Raw genomic sequence first — 23,971 nt, 5'->3', positions numbered from 1 at the left:
GCACGTAGTACATTGGTGCTCCAGCACTTGCACTAGCTCTCCGTGGTCTTCTAGGTGTTGATGATGATGTTGGTATGACCTATAAAGCTTGAAATGACATACTTAAGATTTGTCTCCAGTTTCTCTTTTCCTAAGCTATGGGATTTACCAAAACTTCTATCTTCGGTGTACTATCTGTGCACCAAGTCTAAAATGGCAAACAACCAAGGCACAGCTCCATGAAGACCCTAGCAGTTAAAATGGCACAGTAAAATGCCCTTAACTTCAGGCTGAAAGGGACAGCTAGTAGATTTTAAAGTTGTGGGATACTGGGATTGTCTGTGCTTTCAGGGGATGGAATAAGTGTAGACAAATAGCACAGTCATGGTTATTGGAATTTTTTGGGCACAATCCAGTTTAGAGTTAAGTATGCTTAAATCCCCTGAAATCATAGGCTTAAGTAAGTCTATTGACTAGTACCTTTTGAGGGTTGTTGGATTTTAACATTTTTATAATCAACAATTCAACTTCTCATTATAATTCCCCCCTCTATCCTCAGGCCATATTTCCTAAAGTGGTGGTGTGAGAATTGAGAAAGTGGTTCCAACAGTTTGTATGCATTAAGGAAGTCCATTCAGTTATTGGGGGGGGGGTGGATCTTGCCTTTCCCTTTTGTCAGAGCCTGTTTGAATCCCTGGAAGTTTTCACTACTGATGCAAATAGCAGTTGGGGGAGATTTACATCAGGGAGGAATTGCATGGGAAAAATTACTTTTGGGCTTATTCCCTAAGATTGGGGCTATTCAGTAGGACTTGAAATTTCAATCTAGAATACAGTTTTCTCTTCAAAGATATGCACAAACAACGCTTCTGATGTTTACTATACCACTGTAGGGAGATTGAGTCCCCTGATTTTATTGCCAAAATTCCTAAATAGCATGGAACAGTCTCTGGTATCACACCAACAAATGCAATGTATTTATGGGTTTGCATATTCTCCTTCCTTTGCTTGGTGTTTCCTTCCCTCCTTTGCTGGAGGTTATTTCCTTTCACTGCATGGAAAAAGTTGTGTCAGCACTCAGATCAGCAACCTGCTTAGATACCCCAGTTGTGCAAGTGTCCTTTTGGAAATTACAGAACCGGTCCCTAAGTAAAGAAGCACCGGGAACTTACACATCTTAGTGCCTGCAATTCCAAAACTGCTTCCATAGCATGATGTTTGCCTGACATAATATTTGCTTCTATTTAATGCAACAGGACTGGCCTTCACTTCTTCCTGAAGTGAATAATTCTCCCCCTCCGCTTCCTTGAAGAAATGACCCTGTGGGAGACAGTCTCCTTTGAAAACCCTATCCAGCTCTATTCATGCATGAACTAAGGCTCTTTACCATAAAAGGATGCTGAAATATCAAATCCAGAAGGGCCCCGTATGCTCTGAGCCCCTCTTTGTGCTGCACTGATTTGACTTCTTTGATACATGCAGCTATAATACAAAGCATGAACCAGAAGTACAACATTTTCCAGTAACTATAAACAATATCTATAAATCAAAGATACAAAAAGCTCAGTTAAAAGTCATTACTTAAAAAAAAAGAATCAGTGTAAGAGTGTGATAAGAAAATATACTGTAGCACCTTTGCAAAGAGAGAGGGAAAGAAAATGAGGTCACTTTGGAACTCAATGCACTGGGCTATCTGGCTTCTGGCAGAGATTTGGTCTGTGTTCACCAGGAACCCCCTGACACAGGCACAGTAAACCAGTCTGAATGGCCAGATATTCTTTGGGAGCAGAGTATGGGCAGGAAAGGGAATACAGGACGAAAGTTGTTCATGTGTGAAAACAGAAAAGCCAGTTATCAAGATCATGAGGCATAGCAATATCCCATGGAATACATGCTTAGCCATAGGCACTTCCTTTCCAAGTCCCTGCAGTTACGGTAGTAGCTTTTAGGCTGTCAGCAAAACTCAAGAGAGGTAGCAAGATCCCACACATATGAGCTCAGGTGTTAGCGAGAGCTGGAATTATTTGTGGTCCTCACTAATGTCCTCAGTTCAGTTCCTTTCCTCATTGTAAAAAACAAACAAACCATGATTCAGAGGGGTTCTCTTAAATTTTAAAAGAACCTATTTTTTTTTTCTTTGCCCCCCCCCCATTGCTATAGAATGTAAATATTTGTGACTGGGCAACAAGTCCTACACACATTTGCATATTGAAATCAGCGCTGAAGGAAGACTGGTGGGTGAGTCAGGCAACACACACCAGCTTCGGGCATCTTCCACTTGCGCGTTTCGCTTACATCTCTTTGGTGGTCGTTCGCTTGGTCTTCTCAGATGTCTCCTGGAAAGGAAAAGGAGAGAAATCTAATGGATGCACTGTGATTCCACAAGCTGGTGCCAGGATAGGGTGCCCACAGGAGGGGAAAAACCCTACTAATCTGGTCCACTTTATATACTCAGTTCTTATATTAACAACAGGACACAGTTCTTCCCCCACCCCACTAAGATATGTCTGGGATGAAAACATGCTAAATATGGGGCTGGAACAAATATTTAAATGTTTCAGTTCCAGAACTGCTGTTTCAGGACCCAGAATCACACTTCTGATTTGAGTATTCGTCTATGTGACCGGAAATCAGAAATCTGTGTGTCGTCGTCCCCCCCCCCCCCAAATTCTGCTTAACTATGAACCATCTGCAAAGGCCCGCTTGAGGGAAGTTTTCATCTCTCTTGTAACACTAGTACTCAGGGCCACTCGATTTTGTGGGATGCTATCCCCAAAGAGGCTCACCTGGTACCTTCATTACATATCTTTAGGCAGCAGGTGAAAATGTTTCTCTTAGGCTTAGGCTGACTGAACATTCAACGGCCATTTAAATGTGTTTGTGAAAGAGGGTTATTGGTTTGTTCTTGCTCTTGTTTTATTATGTGTTCTGTGTTCTCTTTTTTATATTGTGAAATGCCTTGTTATCTTCAGATGAAGGACGGCATACAAATTTAATAAATAAAAGTAGAATTAAAAAGGTGAAGGGATCCCTGACCATTAGATCCAGTTGCGGACGGCTCTGGGGTTGTGGTGCTCATCTCACTTTATTGGCCGAGGGAGCTGGCGTACAGCTTCCGGGTCATGTGGCCAGCATGACTAAGCCGCTTCTGGCGAACCAGAGCAGCACACGGAAACGCTGTTTACCTTCCCACCAGAGCGGTACCTATTTATCTACTTGCACTTTGACATACTAGTCATCACGTTAGCTGCCCCTCCAATCAACTGCTAGGTTGGCAGGAGCAGGGACCGAGCACCGGGAGCTCACCCCGTCGCGGGGATTCAAACTGCCAACCTTCTGATCAGCAAGCCCTAGGCTCTGTGGTTTAACCCACAGCACCACCTGCATCCCTAATAGTAGTAGTAGTATTAATATTAATAATTAGAATTATAAAACACAACACAAATACATCCCATCAAGCACTGCCCACTAGCGTTGATGAGATACATCAAAATTGATTTTGGAGGCATAAAACTGGAAGTGCTTATGTGTGGACAAAGGTGCACAAATTTAGACACGTAAACAGTGACTCGTGTATGTGTTAAAGCTCTAGTGCAGACACAGGCTCAGGGCATGGGGTTCTGTCCATTTGCCTGCATAAAACTCCTTCTTGACTTTGGTGACAAGGCAAGTCGCTAAAACAAAACTGGCTCAAGTTATGTTGTATCCCTAGTTATTCTCAGCAGCCTCCAATAGGTACAGACTCTTATAGCTCGTTCAGCAGAAAGACCTATAGAAATAAATATATAGCCAGCATGTTTGCAAGGCAAAGAAATCTCTACAGTCCCCTTCCGACCTGATGCTTTTGCAGCTCCTGAACATATCTGGCCAGTTCTTCTTCAGTCATCTTATCTTCAGGCTGCTGCCCTTCAGAAAGCACTTTCTGGTTCTTGCCTACAAGGATAAGTGGATTACACAACTGTCACAGTTGGCAGAATACAATGTTTAGGAAATTCAAGGCAAAGAGGGTAAAGGTAGAATCAGAGCAAGTTCTATCACCACATCAAATTTAACACCAAGTGTTGGCTCTGTTGACGAGAAGACAGAAACCACTGAGGTTGAATACTAGCAATGAAAAATAAGTTGGCTTAGAAATTTCTCCATACATATCCTATCATAGAGATGTTCATGGTGAAATTCATAGACACACTACCAGATTAGTCTAACCTTTGCAAAAACCCAATTCCAACTGCCCACTCGTGGTCTTTGCAGGAGCTGCAGAACCCTGGGGTAAGCAGCAATAATACTGAAATGAACTTCCTTAATGTACCCAAGAACTAACGATGAAACCTATTTATCTCATTCTCTTTCCTCATCCCCACCCCCTTGGTAAGTACCTTGCAACCATTCACACAACCTCCCCAAGCTTGCGACAATCTTCAGTTAAAACAGTAGCACGCTACTAGACCCTGTTTGCCACTTGGTGCAATTGCTTACTACTTGGTACAGTCACTTAAAATTCTCGCTGATGAGCTCAACATGGCAGCCTGTCATCCTGTTAGACCAGCCTTTTTCAGCAGCAGTTAGTGAGAAAATTGAATGGGCCAGTCAAAGACTGAGAGGTAAAAGTACTGTCACTGGTTTAAAACATGATGAAGGAAAGGCAGATCATCAGTTTTATGCCTGGCATGTAGTGAGATTCAAAGAGAAGCAGAAGGAATGGTTACAAGACTAAAACATAAAAGAGCTGGAGTTCTCCCCTTATAAAGGGATCAGTAAGAGGAAACATAATAAAAGGGACTCTCCTCGCATAATAATAAGTTGCCATCAAAAAGGACCTGGGGTTTGGGCAGCTGAATAAATGCAAATTTTAAGCTGATCAAAGGAACAGTGCGGTGCAGATTTTCTAATTAGATTACAGAGTTTATTGTCGCTTTGTGGTGCCCCCTCCTGGCCATCAGCATTGCAGCATCTGCTGTTTATCCTGCTTGTTCAGTTCTTCAAGCTTCCCAATTGCTCTCCAGGCCTTAGATCGAGGGATAAGTGGTTCAAATTCACTTATGTCCTCAGCTTTGGCTGAACAAAGGCACAAGCTCCCACCTCCTTCAGTCATATGCATGGCTGTGAACAGCAAAGTCTCTCAGGAGGTTTCTCCTTTCTCACAAGACATGTTGGCCTCTAGCTCTCAAAAGGAATTGCCTTGCACCCTGGACCCTCCACAGTGTATGCTGGGCCTTCATCTCCCATGGGCAGCCTAGGGGAAATGGACCACCCTGAGGGTACAGGCAAGGTCACAGGTCAAGATCAAGAATTTAATGTCATTCAAAGAAATGTAAGAAACAAACAAAACCAGAGTCAAACCAAATGCATCTGTGGTTGTTATGGAAGGGGAGAACAAAAGAGCAATCAGCCTCTCCTCTTTTGCTCACCTAAGTTTTTAGTGTTGCCATCATTTGTTTTCCTCTCATTGAAGGGCGGACATATTTCTATTTTGTAATGTGGAGTAGACAGTGGGGTCGGTCTTTCCACTCACCCCATTTCCTTTGTTCTCCCTAGTTTCCATCTGGCAGTGCTAAATTGACATTTGGCTTTTCATAACCTTCTTTTGATATAAATTACAACCTGAGATAAGAATCATTTTTACATTTACCATATATTTGGAAAGCTGATTGTTTATCTGTTTGCTGTGCATTGGGGCTCCTCTTAAGATAGTGTAACCTAATTTTGCACGAGGGTTCCTGGGGTAAAAGAGGATCAGGTTTTCATCTCTGGATACAATAATACAGTCATACCTTGGTTTTTGAACAGCTTAGTTCTCGAATATTTTGGTTCCTGAATGCCGCAAACGCAGAAGTGACTGTTCCGGTTTGCAAACTATTTTTGGAAGCTGAACATCTGAGGGGGCTTCCAATTGGCTGCAAGAGCTTCCTGCAGCCAATCAGAAGCCACGCTTTGGTTTCCAAATGTTTTGGAAGTTGAACAGACTTCCAGAATGGATTCCGTTTGACTTCCAAGGTATGAATGTACTCCATTTTGAACCAATTCCCATGGTCCTTTGATGCCTTCAAATAATTAATGCCCAAGTAGTCCCCAGAACTGAAATGACCAGAATACTGTAGTACAGTGGGAGTATATTGGGTACTGGGAGAATAGTATATTGAGAATAGTATATTTGGTATTGGGAGAAGGGTCTCTTCTATCATGAAAACAACATTTTCTGATTTCCAGGTTATAAAATAACTGATCCCAGACCCAGGATGGTTCATGGGATTTTGATCTGGAACTCCTTCTGCTTTCAAGTGCTTAGAGCAAAAAGCCAACGGTCCAGACATCACATTTCTTTCCTCTGAGGAAGAAATAGTGTTCTAAAATGATCCAAGATTTCCTTGGTCGACATACCTTCACAGGTCATGGCAGTACACACCCAATTCCCACAGGCACAGACACAACGGTTACACTCCACTTGGGTCTCTGCTCCATCCTCGTATGTTTCATCTTCCAGGGCACATTCTAGAAAGATAACAGAGAATAGAATATGGTCTCAATGTACAGTGGTACCTCTGGTGACAAACTTAATTCGTTCCGGAGGTCCGTTCTTAACCTGAAACTGTTCTTAACCTGAGGTACCACTTTAGCTAATGGGGCTTCCCGCTGCCGCTGCATTTCTGTTCTCATCCTGAGGTAAAGTTCTTAACCCGAGGTACTACTTCCGGGTTAGCGGAGTCTGTAACCCAAAGTGTTTGTAATTTGAGGTACAACTGTAAATGAAACCTGTGGTTTAGTGTAATATGTGGCTTATAACATATGGATAATGATAGAGCAGACTAAAGATTAATGACTAATCAGAGACAGGTTGATAAGACACTGGCTGGTTTTTGAGACACATTTCCAGCCCTTAATCTTTCTGCTCTTTCTACACTTTTAGGAACCTCAGTCTCTCTCTGTGCAGACAAGGTGTTCCTACTTTTTTCTGGTGGGTTGAAGGCTGGATTGAGGCATTTCAAAAATTCGTTGAAGCTAAGCTTCCAGTCAGCATTCTCATCAGAGAGCTCAATGAGAGCATCTACGCAGAGTCCCCTGCAAGAAACACAAAAAATACAAGCATCAGCCTAGAAGACATCACAGCAAAGCAGGAATGGTTAACATGTTTACAATGAAATGTCAAATTGTTTCACTTGGGATATCTGAACATGTGAAGCAGCCCACCAGACTACCGGCATTCAAAGGCTGCTGATTCTTCCTATGGTCTAAACATGAGCAACTATTCCTTCTCGGGTAACTTGGCAAGTTCCACAATCATCACTGGCAGTTACTAAACACTTTTGTAGGCAAATGCAGATGAACAGGAATGTAGGGTTAGATTCAAATGCTTGGTCATTAGACCTGCTGCTTTCAAAACATAGGTGACAAGGTTTTTTTGCCTGGCAAAGGACAAGAACAGGAGCTTTCTGATATATTTTCTACTGCTTGAATCAGCAGGATTCCAGATCATGACTAGAACCACCCTGTGATATGTACAAGCTAGCAACAAAATGTTTTTGCTTGCATTCCTGTAAAGCAGGGGCGGACCATGGGCCTATTTAGATCTGGAACGGGTCCCAATTTGATCAGGGGAAAAAAATCACGAAACTAAGTGCCATCTGTAGTTTGAATCTTGTTCTCTTTGATTTCTGCCCCAAGCTACCTGAGCAACTTGTTGGTCTCTTGATTCACGTAGGTGGTGATGTTGACTGCTGTCTCATTTTGTTCCACAAACTTCAGGAACTCACTGGAATCCAGGCGAGAATCCCCATCATCGAAATTCTACAGAAGTACAAAGCAGCATGCAAGAGAGGCTGAAAACAACAGTGTTGCTTCCATGGACCATTAGCTATTTCCTTTTCACAACTTCCACTACTTGTTCAGTTGAATGTAGCAGTGGATGACATGGAGTATAGTGGTGGGAAGGCTAGTGTGGTGTCAGTGCACTAGGAGGAACACTGGATTTACTCCACCAGTGTGTTTGTTCTGTGACCATCCATGTCAGGCTTCGGAGAAATGGCTTCCTCCCCTGCTTTGGCCGTGCATCAGCAGAACAAAGCAATTAGAGTCTCTTACCAGTTTAAGAGTGTTTAATGACCACAGCAAAAGAACACAGCAGCAATTCTCGGAGCGAAGGTGCTCCCAATTAAATTTCCCTCCTTGTCCCCCCCACCACCAAGTCATTGCGCTGTGCCCTCTGCATAGCAACATTATCAGCTCTCCCTTGACCTTGGAGAGATAGGCTGGACACTCTCTAGTGAAGGGGAGTCGGTGATCTCTCTCTCTTCCTGTTCTGCTTCTTCTAGCTGTTCCTCACTCAGCTTTTCCCAGCTGTTGTTTTCCGAACTATGTCCCTCTGCAAACCAATTCTCTAAATCTATACTGCTCCACTGTTCCTGAGCAGCTTCAGGATCCTGGTCAGGAGCAGGAAGAGGGAGAGGTTCCTACCATTCCTCTTCAGAGCTGTAATCCTCAGTCTGGTCTCTGACAATCCAGCTGCCATCACATTGCTCCCTTTCTCTATCTGGCTACGCTGCAGCAACTCAGCCAAACAGCAGTCAGGTGACTGGCATAGTCCCACTTCGCCACCCCCTGCTGCTTGATCTTTATTTGTCAAGTACCTTAATCACCTCAACTGTAATTGAGACAGCATACAAAGTATTATATGGCCATACTGGCCACCATAGGAGTCAACTCCTAGGGGGCTGTGGGGGCTTAGGACCCCACAATAAAATATTTGAGGGGGCTGGCCCTCTACAAAGTTGATGGGCATGCCCATACAAATGGGATGTGTGCACTGCGTCATGTGTTTGATTGTGCAGGGCGGGGCTTCCTTGGGCCCCCACAATATTTTATTCAAGTTGGCACCGCTGCTGGCCACTGAAGTTTAGAGACTATGGCTTTACGCTTTCCTTTTAGGGGGATGACTTGCTGGATACAACTTGCTTATGTTCAGGTCTGAATGAATGAAAGCCTTATGTGCAGTGGGAACAAATTCTCTCCCAAATCTGATTAGCTTGACTTCGCTGCCTCAGACCTCTACAGTTTTTTTTCATAGTAAGCTGCTTAATTTTCTGTCTTATTGAAAGGGGCCCTGTGGCGGAATAATGCCTGCTGATGATTCAGGTTCATCATGAGTTAACCTATCACTCCCATGTTAGGTAGGTGTTCCCTGGGAGGCGGAGCTAGTTGGCTCTAAAAGGAGGGGGAACAACCTTGAAAGGCTGTTGGGGGTTTGGCAGTTGGGGGTGGAGGATTAGAGAGAGAAAATGAGAGGTTAGGCTTTGGGGAATGGGAGGAAAGGTCATTACCATTGCTAAAGGGATGCAGGAAATATTATAACAAAGCTGAATTACATAAGTAGAAGATTTGTACCAGTAATAACCCAAGACATCCATGTTTTCAAGTTACCTAATAAAGTTAAATGTGCTTAAACGTTCGCTGACTGTGGCAGTGGATCAGTTCCTTAAGAGGTGTGACTAAGAGGAGAGAACAAAGCTTTCCTGAGGAAGAGGAAACTGTTTGCTTATTCTCCTGTCATACAGAGGGCTGGACAGTGAAGCCAAGTGTGCCACTTATTTGCCTAAAGGGGAGGCAAACTGCAGTAGTTGGGAACCCTGGTAGGGAGATCCCATAGGTGGCAAGAGGTATTCAAACGTAGAGCCCTAAGGTACCCCAGAGACAGCTCCCATATGAAGGATTCATCCTAGTTGTCAGTGAAACCTAGGGAGAGTCACTGTTGGGGAAGCATTGAAGGGGAGGGAATAGGATTCCTCACAGGCCCAACACTGTTTGTTATTTTTAGATTGTGTGGGAAACTGAATTACACTTGACACAGTTCCACACATACACCCCGGGCCCGCAGTTGTCTGAGAGTATTAAGCTAAGTCTTGCACATTTATCTGCAAATCAGGCATAATTGTTTTGTTGAGAAATAACAGTTTATCCAACATGAATATACAGGCCAGAATAGTCTATAATACGGTGATAGTGACTCTCCACAAAGCTGTTTTATCTTCTGAATTAGCCAAGTGTTTACTTGACGATTTCTCATTCATTTAACATTGTGGTTGAAGGCTGCTAGAAGCCTATAAGCTGATCACATCTCTTTTGTACATATAGAAAAGCAAGTGAAGGCTAAAGGCAGAGGTGAGAATGTAGAATATTCACAAGCTAGTTTCCAAACAAATTAGTGATTCAGGAAAATTCACACTAATACTATGAAGCAAATCTCCAACCACTTCTTCCATCAGTTCACCATTTCTATTTTTCTTCTCCTGCCATCTGTACCTTGAAGTACTTGTCTAGGATTTCAGTGTAGTTGTTGCCTTTAGAGAACCAGCCATCAGGAATGATCTCAGTTTCAAGCCACTGGATGACACGGCGCCGGAGTTCATCTCGGTCAGTCTGGTAACAGACAACTATTGAGTGACAAGAAAAGGGGAGAGTTGGACCAGGAATGTCAGAGAGATGCAATGAATTGAAAGTGGAGGAGACAGTTAGATGGCAGGCAAAGAAGCAATGCAACTTCTCTTCATCTCAAGTGGAAAATGGATCAGAAATCAGCAGACTCCCAAGTCTCCCAGCTTGTGGAGTGATAGGCCATGTTTATTTTCCTCTGCTGTTAAGGCACATGAGAAACTACCACTGATTATGCACAGTGCTATTTTCAATGGGCAAGATGAACAAAATAAATTCTATGTTTTATTTCTTCAATCTGGTAATCCAGAAAATTAAAGGTGACAGTTCAGGAGCAGACAGAAGGCAAAAATCTCTTTTGCCATTCTCTACTGATCCTCAGTCAACCAGCTAGGCTTCATTTTTCACACTCTAACTTGGCACATTTCTATTATTGTTTTTTATTATTAGCCTGGTGAGTCACAGTAGCCAACTGCAATTGAACTGAGACCAAAAACAGAAAAGAAAAGGTAAATTTGGGAGGGGGAGACACAAATTCCCTTATCCTTGAATTTTGCACATGAAGTAAACACTGTGGCTCAAGACATAGAATGTAGAGCTTAACCACTTTCGTGAGAAGAGTGTCATGCCCATGGGTGAGATATTAACAATGATATGTTGAAAGAGGCAATGAGGAAGGTGGACTCATAGCCAGTTGGGATATAGAAGTTCCACTCTGTAAACACTTTTCCAGACAGGATCTGCACTTGAAGGGCATTCAGACACACTTCCTTTGACCTATATTTGAACAAATGTAACATGAGGAACAGCCCACAGATTGCACAGCACAGGCAAAGGCATATTTACCTGGACTTGCAGCAGAGTTCTCAGGCTTCTTCTCTATTTACAGGAAGAAATAAGAAAACTTCAGGTTGAAGGTACTGTAACAGTCTATGGTTTTACTGAAGTACATCTCATATCTCCCCCCAGACATTGTTGGGGGCGGTGGGCAGTATTCAACTAACCCATCCCATCAATTCAATAATTTCTCCTTGTGCCATAGGGCTTCCACCCACCGCCCTAGTTCAGAGTCTGGGTGTCTTGCCTAGAGGAATCAATAATGGCCTTTTCAAATGCAATGGTGTTCACCTGGCACTGCACTGGCAACCCTTGAGTAAACTACTCAAAAGTTTAACATCCTTTTCTTGACATTTTGGTTGACCCCCATTAAAATTATTGCCCAATTTTTTTATTTTGGAACATGATGGTGACGATGATGTTTTTTCCACTTACTGTCAGCTGCACTGGAAGTCAGGTGGAAATATAAGTATTGTAAACGAACATAGTTTGTCCCTTACAGTATTGCAAGGAACATTCATGTGGCAGGACTCAGCAGCATATACAGCTGTTCATCTAGGGCTCCCAGGTCCATTTCTTCCACCCAAGTTCAGCCTCCAAACACTCAGCCAAGCTCCAGGGAAATCATTCCTGGTATGGCTGATGTCAGGTTTAGCACATCTCACACACACGACACAGCAAACTGGCAGTTTAACTCCTTTAGCTTCATTTGGCAATTACAGGCTTACAGCAAACATAGCCTCCCACAGATCATTCTTCACTATCAGTTGACTTGACTGACCTCCGGCCCCTTAAAAGGCCAGATATACGCCGAGCCTGTCCCCGCTTCTAGCTGGTCTTCCTTTGCTGTAATCGCTTGCTCCGCCTCCTACTTCTGGGAGACTCAGGTGTAACCAATACCTCCCCCTCTGGAGTTGAATCCAACCCCCTACTACCACCTGCCTCCTGCTCCTGCATCTCAGTGTTGCTTTGAGAAGTGACAGGCAGCCTTCTGTTTGTCACTTCCTCCCCCTCTGCTTCTTCCTCTCTGTGGGCCATGTCTCTGACAGCTGACTACAGATTGTAAATTCCACCTACTACTGACATTACTTCCCATATCTTCCTCTATTTCCTTGTTACTGTTCTGTTTCACAAGACCAGAGAACAATGTTTTTTCACCGTAGTGCCCCAGTCAGGGCTGCACTGTAATGGGCTGGGCCAAACGTCTTATGTCACGGTGACAACTGGCTCCTTGCTTTGTTGCCCTCAGCTCCGGGGCCATCCGATGCAAGAAGTGGCACACTTTAGCAGCAATATTCAGTGGAAACAGGCACGGAATGTTGTGGCACATTAAGTCATGTGCCTTTGAAAAAACCAAAATGGATATCTGGTGCCAGAATTCCCAAGCCTAGACTGAATTCTAATGTCCTCTAGCGTTGATCTTACGGAGTAGTAGTTGTTTCCAAGAGTTTCCCCCCCCCCAGGATCCGACTTACCTTTGCAGTGACCATCATAGTCCACCTGAATTTTGGAGCCAGTGAGGCAAGCATCGCGATGCAGCTCACAATGGTTCAGGTATGTCTTGCCGTTGCTGCCACAAACTGGCCTTTTGTGAGGCTTGCATCTCTGCAACAGCAACAAAAAGAAAAAGACAGATCCAATGTAACTAGGCTCTAAAGGTAGAAGGAGACACACAGGGCATAAAGATAAGCACTTTCACGCAGGCAATATACATTAGGAGGGCTAGAGAGAGAAGGCCAAACTACAATTTACATAAATCACAGTTTGCCCCTGAGTGCAGGATTTTCCTTCCTGAATAGTGGGAACTTCCTTTGAAGCAGACATGTGGGGTCCAATTTGGATTGGCACCAGAGTGGGGGAATGTAGTCAGATCAAGGGTTACAACGTACAAATAAATAATTCATCAACAAACAGAAACAAAGGATCCAGACATGTCTAAGTTTTGATGAGATTAACTTTACAGTCTGAGTTTGTCCCAAAGGTCATGAATTCTTAAACTAATTCAGGGAGGGCCTGAATAGTGCAAGTGACATACAGGATAAAATCATATGCACACACTGTTTCTGAGTGTTTTTCTTCCCTGATTAGAAGACATCCACCCTCTCATTCTTCAAACAACTCCTCAAATCTTCCACAAAAGTGAGGGACAGTAGACTGACCCCCTGCTGAAAAAGTTTGCTAACACCTGCAATAAGCTAAAACAGGGATAACCAGTGCTTTTTTTCTGGGGGGACGCATACCCCTAAACATTTTGTGAATCTTTGTATTTTTGTCCATTTACTATATTTATTTTTCCTGATTTGAACTATAAAATGGTAATTTTCTTGAGTCAGAATGTGAGTAGCCCTAAACATTTTTTTAAGAAAAAAAGCACTGGTTAACTCTGTTTTAGCTTATTGCAGGCATCAGCAAACTTTTTCAGCAGGGGGCCGATCCACTGTCCCTCAGACCTTGTGGGGGCCGGACTATTTTTTGGAGAAACCCAGAGATGCATTTTAAATAAAAGCACACATTCTATCCATGTAAAAGCACCAGGCAGGCCCCACAAATAACCCAGAGATGCATTTTAAATAAAAGGACACATTCTACTCATGTAAAAACACACTGATTCCTGGACCGTCCACGGGCCAGATTGAGAAGGCAATTGGGCCAGATCCGGCCACTGGGCCTTAGTTTGCCTACCCATGGCTTATTGCTTTAGTTCTCATCCTTTATGGAAAACTAAGCCCCACTACGTGTAACTTACTGAACTGAAAGCATTGGTATCCCCCTATTTGTGCTTATTTACATATTCTTCCTCCTCCTCTTCTATCGGTTCCTGCTATAATGTGGGCAATATATATCGTGAACAAATGCACACTAGGGAAACCTACATTAGTGAAACAACTAATAATGATAATCATGGTCACAGGCTGCATCAAATAGGTGCTTATGACAGTTTGCTAAGTATACTCCACACACCAGTCAGAAGACCAAAATGATTTGGAGGAAAGCAGCATAATAGGATGTGCTGTTAAGTGCTCAGGAAATGTGATGTTGCTACAATGAAAGAGCTACCTTGAAAGAAGACTTGAGTCATTGATGCCAAAAAGGAAGCATACAGTGGTACCTCTGGTTACGAACTTAATTTGTTCTGGAGGTCCATTCTTAACCTGAGGTACCATTTTAGCTAATGGGGCCTCCTGCTGCTGCTGCTGCTGCTGCCGTGCCGCCACTGCACGATTTCCGTTCTCATGCTGGGGCAAAGTTCTTATCCCGAGGTACTACTTCTGGGTTAGCAGAGTCTGTAACCTGAAGCGTCTGTAACCCAAGGTGTATACAACCCGAGGTACCACTGTACATGCAACAAACCAAGAAGGCTGTGCAGAAAATCCCTAGGAACACAGAGGAAGCAGGAGGGAGCACACGTCAGTCACCACCAATAGGTGTGCTGGTTCTCCACATTTGGGATGACATCAGCCTTTGATCTCAGCGGTCCCAGGACTTCGCTTACCTCAATGCAGAGACAAGTTGGCTCGCTCTTCTCTGTCACAGCACACTCCCGGCCAGCCCCACAGAACACATTAGCACAGATTTTAGATTTGCTCATCGGCTCTTCCTGCAAGGCATAAAAGATATTTTGTTGAGGGGCGGGGGAGGAAGCCTCCTTAAGATAAAGAAAAACAGTAAGAGGTAAAAACCACAAAACAGCAACCAATAACTGCAACCTTCTCACAGATCTTAAAAGCTCCAGAAATATCAGAAGAGCCACAGATCACTAGCAGATTGAACAGGCCTTTGTGGGCGATTTGTTGACTTTAGCTGGCAGATGTCAATCCAAAAAGTTATTGACACCTTCTCAGTACCTTTGCCAGAAAATGGATTCTAATCTACGTGGTTACATGCACATCTTTAAATGTTGCAGCTTTTCCATCAATCCGATCTGCTGCAGTCCTAATATATCTTTCTCAAAATTAAAATTAAACAAAGGATTTCTTTTTTATTCATTGGGAAGCACAGCAGTTACAAGCACTAGGCTGTGGGCTCCTGTTGACAAAAGGCCACTTTGAGAGGATGGGCCATGACAACCCAAGTAGGGGTGGGGAAGCCGTGGCCCTCCAGATGTTGTCAGCCATGCTGGCTGGGGCTAATGGGAGTTGCCATCCAACAACATCTGGAGAGCCGCACCCTCCCCACCCGTTAGCACAAGTTGGTCTGAGAAGCAGAGAAAATAGAAAAGTTAACCTCTGCTCTCTAAGCAAAATTTCACAAGCCAAGATGCATTAGCATGACCACAGAAAGTATTAAGGGTGTGCTTTTCAAATTAGACAGGGAAGTTTTTATTGTTCATTCAGAGCCATCTATCAAAACAGAAGGGCTAGGTCTGTGCATCCGTGGATATGTGTGTGTTATTGTGACCTGGAGTACAAGGAGACTGGCATTAATGCCAACCCCCTTCACAACAGTCTGAGCAAAGGGGAAATAACAGCTTTTGAGTCTATTAGTTTAAGTACCCCACGAAGCTTCTGTATTGAAATGTCCAACTCTGACAATGTTTTCCCAGCTTGTCATAAATGTTTCCGCACCCTGCTTCACTTTCCGAGACCAGCCAAGCACAAACTCCACCCATCTTACATCTTACATTTTTGGCTCTCATACTTTCTAACAAAAGCCAACTGCAAAATACACCCCCAGGAGGAAAGAGGTCCCTGCCTATTCAGTTAGATCTCAAGTCTCCAGGAGGCTGGCCAATCAGAGCATACCAGAGTTACATGGTCACACGGGCTGAAACCATTGTTTCCAAGGAGCAAGAGCCTCCCAAAGGATCTGGCTGCAAAACCCAGCACAGCAGAACATGCAGCTCCCCAACTCTGTCAGCAGATCGGAATGCCCTCTAAAAGGCAATATTGCAAATATGTGCAAGGAAAGTCACAGCAATGTTTTTATTCCTCTCTTAGCAGCTTTTGAGAACTTTCCTAGCACAAAACAGTTTAAACACATGAATGCAGCGGAGACAATGGAAAAAATCAAATGCTGGAAGCTTCCTTGCGGTGCCTCTACTAAAATGTTGAAATGCTAACGAACTTAAAAAAATAAAACCCTTTCCGTATCTACCATTCCGTGTGCTAAACTTAGGAAATCAGAGCACATTTTAATGAGGTCCTAATGCTCAATGCCTAGACTTAAAAAAAAAAAAAAAAAAACATGCAACAAAACCCACTCTTGGAACAATCTGAAGGCATCGAATTGTTTACCGGTATGTAAAAAGTCACATAAGATAAGAACGTTGAATCTGCATATTCTTAATATTCTCAAAAGCTCCAGCCTGATATAAGAACTCTGGAAACAGAAGTGAAGATCAGACAGCAGGCTAGGACCTGACATAGGCTCAGGTCGATCTGAAGAAGTGTTTTTCTTCCCTCCTAACCAGCTGTTTTCCAGTTCAGTTCTCCTGAAGCCTTCCCAGAAAACTGGCCCCAAACCATCCTATTCTTTACATTTATATCCTACCTTTCCTCCAAGGAGCTCAAGGCAGCTTACATGGTTTCTCCTCCATTTTATAATCACTGCAACCCTGACAGACAGCAGTGAGCTTCATAGAGCCTGCATCATCTTAGTATAGCTCTTCAGGATCAGACCTTATGTCATTTAATGTCAGCTAGGAGCAGACCAGCAATCCAGCCTCACCTCACAGGTGTTAGACATCTACCACTTCAACCAACAAACACACAACTGCTAATGGCAGGTGTGTGTCATGCAACACAACAATGTATGCCTAAGTATGCTTACTCAGGTGTATGTTCCACTGTGTTCAGTGGGGCTCCCTCTCAAATAAATGTGGTTATGATTTCACCCTAAGACCATCTTTAAAACTAAATTTATTCACAATGCTGATCAAAATTCCAGGTCAAATATCAAAATAGCACTACTAGGGCCACACTATTGACCCTCCGACCAAAACAATGACAATGATCCTTAAATACAAAAAAGGGATCAGGGAGGCAACTAAAGTAGAACATCTTCATGCATAGGAAGCCACATTCCTGCATATGCACACAACTCCCTATCACACAAACATTCAAGATGTGTTGCTAACACACTTAGAAGAAGATAAGGCACTTACAGATTCACTCAGTGTGTTGAACTCACAGCGAACTGCTCCAGAAGCTATGCATCTTGGTGATCAAGATAGCCCCACAATTAATTGATAGTTGCTGTAACCATGAGCTCCTATATAAAATCATAGAACTGTAGAGTTGGAAGGGATCCCTAGAGTCATCTAGTCCAACCAGCTGCAATGCAGGAATGTTAATGTTTATGAATATATGTTTGTATTCACTTGCTTTGATATCAGCTAACTGGCTTGCTTTAACCTTATCTGTGGGCTTGGGGTGCTGGGCTCTGAGCCCAGGAAGTGGGACTATCTATAAGATTTGGCCATTTGCAAGTGATGCAAAGTCCTGGCCAAAGTGGCATATGCTGCTTTGTGTATAAAGAATGTCTAAACATTTGCTTGGGTGCAGACTAGTCACGGCGACCTCTCATAGTTGCAGTGTCCGTCCTGCACCTGTAAAGGCAATGGGACTGCACAGACAAAATCACTAGAACCAATCACTCTGGCGTTTTTGATGTCCTTCTTCAGTATACCTGCCCTGCTTTGGTCTGGTGGACCAGGATACCCAGGCTCCAAAAGATGGCAGTGGAGCATCATCAAAGGATGTGGGAGGAGTCTGAGAACTGATTTGGAAAAACAGCTAGATGGCAGCATTGTCCCTCCATCAGTTGTTCACTACAACTACCTCCTAACTGGTGTGTGCCTGCTGAAACAAGTGGGGTGATGTTTAGTGCTGGGGAAGACCTGGAATGAGTTTGAGCTCTGTAGTAGTGATGGCTGTGAAGAAATAGCACTTCTCTGCCGCAGTTGCATCTGTACAAAGTTGCCCAATGGAGCTTTTTCAAGCAGTCAAAAGTCCTGCTACATCTTGGTCCACTCAGTAGTCTTTTGTGGCCAATCTGCAAGACAATTTCCAGATGAATTTGCCCAGTTGCGTGCTGACATGGAGGTCAGTTAGTTGATATAACTTTGACTCCTGCTTATCCGATTTCATTTATTTGTTTAGATTTTTTTCCTGTTCTGCCCTTCTAGTGCTGATGCCCCCACTCTGGGTGGTTATTTGCACAGCCCAGGGAAATGGACAGACAGGATCCTTGCAGCATAGCTGTCAACTTTTCCCTTTTTAAAAGGGAAATTCCTTTATTCCGAATAGGATTCCTCGCAATAAAAGGGAAAAGTTGAAAGCTATGCCTTGGAGGGGAGAGACCTGCTTTGTGTGAGCTTGACCTGGATTCTAAAAGCTGCCAGGGAGACTGGTCAACAGGATAAAGGCATTAGTAACTGTCTCCTTCTTACAAGAGGATGTGATATTGCAAAATGTAACTACTGCAGAGCTCTCTCCTGCCACCAACTCTTTGATACATGTGAGAACTTTGTCTTGACCAAACTGTACTGGTGGAGCAATACTCCCTCCCCTCAGCAGCTGGGATCAGTTTCTTCCACATCGGAGATGCAAGGGTCAGCTGGAAAGCTCTCTGCTGGTGAGTGCCAGGCCCACCATTCCAACCACGGATGTGAAAGCCAAGCCTTCATGAGCACTTTTTCATTTGCAGCGTCACAGCCTGGCCACACAGAACAGAACAGAACACTGCACACACAGAGTCCCACTGCAACTCCCTACAGGGGCAGGGGACGTATTGTCTCCATCAGGGGAGGAGGGAGGTTGAAGCAAGCATTTGAAGGGCACCACTCCCTTTCTCCCAATCCCTTTTCCTGAAACACTCACTGTTCACCCAGGTCCAGACACCATGCATTGCAGCCACTGATCAACATTTGCTTGCCTAATCAAGGCTCCGGGGAGTTTAAACCAACAACAGCGGCATGAGCTTTTCCTTTACAAGAAAAGCTATCCCCTGTTTAAGAGCAGATTAAACAATTCCATTTTAGCAAAGGCATAAGCAGGCAGACATAGCTGTGCTCAGTAAGGCGGGTCCAGAGCCTGGTCTTGACCATTTTATGAATGTGATGAAAAACTGATGTAGTTAATAAGAGTACTGTTACTTTGGCAGGAAGATTATATGGTATCTGGTTACAAACCTTTTTCTTATGCAAATAAAGCAATTTACTGATCAAAGGCGCTCTTGTTCACCTTGCCATTACCATCCTTGCCAACAACACCATCCAGAGCTGTTCAGGAACAGCCAAGAGTTCTCACAACCTGTCATATTTTCCAGACTCCTAAGCACCCTTCTGCCAAATTACAGTCAAAGAAGTCACAATATGTAGCACATTCTTTCTTGGCTACATACTGGAAAGGTTTTGCACAAAAGCAGCTCAAACCAAGTGGTGAAAAAGCTGCCTGCTTTCAAAGACATTAGAAGCATTTCTGTGTTACAATTTCCCCAATTTGGGAGCTTGTGTTGATCAGCGGAGCAGACCAGACTGCTGGATTAATCTGAGAGTGTGTCCAAGAAAACTCTCTCCAGCAAGACACACTTAAGAGTGCACTAAGGAATCCCAACATTTGCAGAGAGAACAATCTTGTCCTCAAGTTGCACCTCCTGATCAGTATCACTCCTGAGTCCTTTGCCCATGGTAGACTCAAGCACTGCGCCGGAGGGAAATTAACACCGGCATTTCAGCCCTCTTCCACTGGCAGAAGATTCTACTCCTACGCCAGTGGAGCACAGCCAGCACATAGGACAAAAAGTTGGCAGAGGTGGAGGCATGGTGAACAAGGAAGAAAGCTCAGGAGGAATCCTATGCTTACTCAGGGCTCATTCCTACTCACTGTGATGGCACAGCAGTAAAGGTAAAGGTACCCCTGACCGTTAGATCCAGTCGCGGACGACTCTGGGGTTGCGCGCTCATCTTGCTCTATAGGCCGAGGGAGCCGGCATTTGTCCGCAGACAGTTTTTCCAGGTCATGTGGCCAGCATGACTAAGCTGCTTCTGGCAAACCAGAGCAGCGCACGGAAACGCCGTTTACCTTCCCGCCAGAGCGGTACCTATTTATCTACTTGCACTTTGACATGCTTTCGAACTGGCACAGCAGTAGCATCCTGCAAAAACTGTCATTAACATTAAAACACACCCTTTGGAGACAATTTAGGTTCTCTCATCAGGGAGCCTTGCCAGGTACCTAGCCTGAAGTTTTCCTAGTGACAAGTGAAAACTTTTTTATTTGCCTATGCCTTTTGGATCAGGGATGGGGAACCTGCAGACCTTCAGATGTTGCTGGACTCCAGCTCCCATCAGCGTGACCACAATGATGGGAGCTGGAAATCAGCAACTAAGGGTGCAGGTTCCCCACCCCTCTTTTAGAAACCGTACACTTTTAGTCAGACTCTGATAACCTCTTTTTTTACAGGCTCCTCTCCTGCTGTTTTCTCTGGTCTCAGGGCGTAGTTTGAAAGCACATGAGTCAACCTCCTTGCTGAAGCTAAGCAAGTGTGCCAGGACAGAAGACTCTCTGGGAGCGACATGCCCATTGCTTTGAGTCCCACGATGGAAGAACAGCCAGAAGCAAATGTCATAGACAATTCTGTGTTTTTCATGTATCATTTTTCAAGTCATGTTTTAAAATATTCTGCCAGGCACTTGGAGAAGCTTTCACTTGAGAGTGGGGTAGAATATGGGGGTGGGGGAGTGGAAGCTGAGGAAAGGCTGCATTAGGGGTCATCCCTGGGGATACATTGCCCTGCAGTAAAAGCGCATGTTTTCCTCCACTTAAATAAGTTTGCATGTTGTTGTTGTTTTGCAGGGGGGACAGGACAAATATTACAATGACAACCTAAGTACCCAGCTTTCCCTTATCCAAAGCAAACTAAACTTGGTAGCAGCACCCTTGAACATACCATCGCTTAGAACTGGGGAGCCATATTTTGGTACCTTCTTCCGAAAGCCTTTATTTTTGTTACCGGTCCAGAGCCGAAATCACCATCTGCAGCTAATCTATAAGAAAGGGGCAGCAGGCAGCCCACTAGGGACCTCCGATCTCCATAATGCATATTCTGTCCTTTTTGCCCGCTAGCCCACAGCAGCTTGAGTTTATTTTCTTTAAATCACTTCCACATTTCCCAGCCGTAATCATCAAATATTTTGCCTCTGACCTCATTTTCAGGGAGGCTGCAACTCTGGGGATTCAGACACCATTCCTTCATTCCTGGTCAAACAAAACGTTTGGCTTTTGAAAGAGAGAAGAGTCTCAGGGAAAATACTTGTGGAGAAGCAGATGGTCCTCTAGCAGGGCTTGCAAAAAAAAATTTAAAAGCAGGGAGGTGGTGGCACCGCCAAGGCTTTCTGAGGAGACCTTTGAGACCTCATTTCGCTCACGAGGTCTCACCATGAAGCTGAGGATTGCTTCCCCCCAAAGGAAATAAGAAAAGCTGTTTCTTAAAAGAAAGGAAACCCATCTTCTCTTCTACATGGAAACATAACTACAGTGGTACCCTGGTTCTCAAGTTTGAATACCCCTGGTACTCAAACAACTTGGAACCCAAACACTGCAAACCCGGAAGTGTTCCGGTTTGCAAACATTTTTCAGAAGTCGAACGTGCTCCTTTTTGAGTGTTATGCTCCGGATTCGAGTGTCACGCTCCCAATTCGAGTACCACACTTCCAATCTGAGTGTTATACTGAGGTCTGTCTGGTTTTGCTATTTGTTTTACGTTTTCGTTGCTGCAGGCTCTCTCTTTTTGTTTTTGTCACTGTGTGGAACCCAGTTCAGCTACTGAATGATTGATTGCCTGACTGCAAGTACATCGTTTATTGCTTTCATTTTATGGATCCATGCTCTCGTCAGATAGCAAAATTCATGTTCAATTGCTGTTTTAGGGGTTGTTTTCCAAAGTCTGGAACGGATTAATCCGTTTTGCATTCCTTTATATGGGAAAGCGTTCCTTGGTTTTGGAACGCTTTGGATTCTGAACGGACTTCCAGAACGGATTAAGTTTGAGAACCAAAGTACCACTTTTGCAAAGTTGTTGCTTGCTGGAAAAATTCCTCCCGAGTACAGTACTGTGTCCGATTTTCTCCCACCCGCCTCCAGCCCTTCCCGCTTTTGTTTCTCCTCAGGAAGGCGGGCATGCGCTGCTGGGAGCCGGGCGCCTTTCCCGAAAACCGGCCTCTGGAATTCAAACCCCCCTCCTTTCCTCCCCAGACCCAGCGAAGTTCTTTCTGCCCGAAACGGTCCTCGGGGCGCCGGCTTGGCCGCGCCGAGAAGGCGGCCTCTCCCTCCTTCACTCCCTCCCTCCCTCCCGCCTCGCATCTCCTCCTACCTCCGCCCGGAGCCCCAAGACGGTCCCCGCCAGGACGGCGACGGCGAGGCTCTTCCACAGCTGCAACTGAAAGAGAGAAAGAGAGAGAGAAGAGAGAAGCTTAGTCTGCGCCGGAGGATGAGGGCAAACTTGCCTCGCAGCCTCCTGTCTCCCACAGGCCTCCCCTCACCATCTTTGCTCGTTCCTTTTCGGGCGACCCGCCGGAGTTGTGAAGGGGAAAAGGCGGCGGGCTGCTTGCTTGCTCCTTTTCCTCTCTCCCTCTGCGGGCTTGGGAAGGCGGCGGCCGCGGATGCTGAAGGGAAACGCAGCTCCTCCCCGTCTCCCCTCGCAGCTCCCCTCCTTCTTTTTCGCCTTCTCTTTCTTTCTTTCCGTCTTCCCTTCCCTCCATCCCGCCCACCGCCCCATCATCGCAGGCCAGGGAGGGAGGGAGGGAGGGTCGTCTGTGGCGCTGGCTGGCGGGACGCGGTGGGGAGGGCCGGCCGAAGAAGGGAGCGCTCGTCTGGCTCCAGGCGCGGAACCGGCAGCTCAGGCGGGAGAGAGGCGAGCTGAGCCGGGATGGGGGACCACAGGCGCCGCCGTGCTGCTCCGAGCCAAGTGGCCGGGGGGGGGGGGAGGAGAGATGGGAAGGCCTGGGGGGAACACCAGAAAAATTGAAAGAACAAAACAGATTCCCCCATTTTTTCCCCAAAGCCAGTTTTTTTCAGAAAAATTGAAAAAAAAAAGTGTGTGGAATATTCAAACTATATCAAACTGGTTTTGTTTTTTTTCAATTTGTCCAGGAAAAAACCCTGGTTTCCCCCCAACTTGTACGGGGGTTTCCCCAGCAACTTTGGTGGGAAGCATCTAAAATCCTGATGGACCCCCCCTATGACATATAATTCTTATTATTCAAAAAGTGAACTCCTATTCCAGGGGTCAACAACCTTTTTCTGCCATGGGCCAGTCCACCGTCCATTTTCAAAATAAATATGAACAAATTCCTATGCCCCACAAATAATCCAGAGATGCATTTTAAATAAAAGCACACATTCTACTCATGTAAAAACATGCTGATTCCCGGACCATCTGTGGGCCGGATTGAGAAGGTGATTGGGCCACATCCGGCCCACGGGCCTTAGGTTGCCTACTCCTGTCCTCCTCACTTGGAGGAAGCCTAAAAGGCCATTAACTTGATCTAAACATTCTCGAATTGATCGAGTATTTTTAAAAGATTGGAGTAAATTCTTAATTTATTTAAAAGACCACTGTAAACAGTTAAAATCAGTGGCAGGGATGTAATGACAGTTGTAATGTGGAATTAACTATGGTAACTATGGTTATATAATAGATGGACAATGGCAAAAGATGCAGAAAATTTAATCTTAAGTATGGAACTCAGGAGGGAGGGAAGGAGGTCCGAAGGTTCAAAAGAACCTTTTGTTTT

At 44.6% G+C, this 23,971-nt stretch overlaps 1 protein-coding gene across 1 annotated transcript; it reads right to left on the bottom strand.

The window, feature by feature from the left end:
- Positions 1-851: 851 nt before the first annotated feature.
- FSTL1 (follistatin like 1) lies at positions 852-22,953 on the bottom strand. Its single transcript, XM_033173056.1, has 11 exons — positions 22,718-22,953; positions 22,549-22,614; positions 14,729-14,833; positions 12,711-12,840; positions 11,245-11,277; positions 10,270-10,400; positions 7,643-7,761; positions 6,923-7,035; positions 6,358-6,468; positions 3,815-3,912; positions 852-2,315 (listed from the first exon to the last, which is right to left on the bottom strand). Exons 1-11 carry the CDS (start codon positions 22,934-22,936, stop codon positions 2,271-2,273), a joined length of 1,170 nt encoding a protein of 389 aa, XP_033028947.1. The 5' UTR covers positions 22,937-22,953; the 3' UTR covers positions 852-2,270.
- Positions 22,954-23,971: the final 1,018 nt, after the last annotated feature.

This window comes from Lacerta agilis, chromosome 16 (assembly GCF_009819535.1).
Source record: "Lacerta agilis isolate rLacAgi1 chromosome 16, rLacAgi1.pri, whole genome shotgun sequence".
Classification (NCBI taxonomy): Eukaryota; Metazoa; Chordata; class Lepidosauria; order Squamata; family Lacertidae; genus Lacerta; species Lacerta agilis.
The sequence above is the reverse complement of the archived record's forward strand: the minus strand, read 5'-3'. Positions and strand labels throughout refer to the sequence as shown.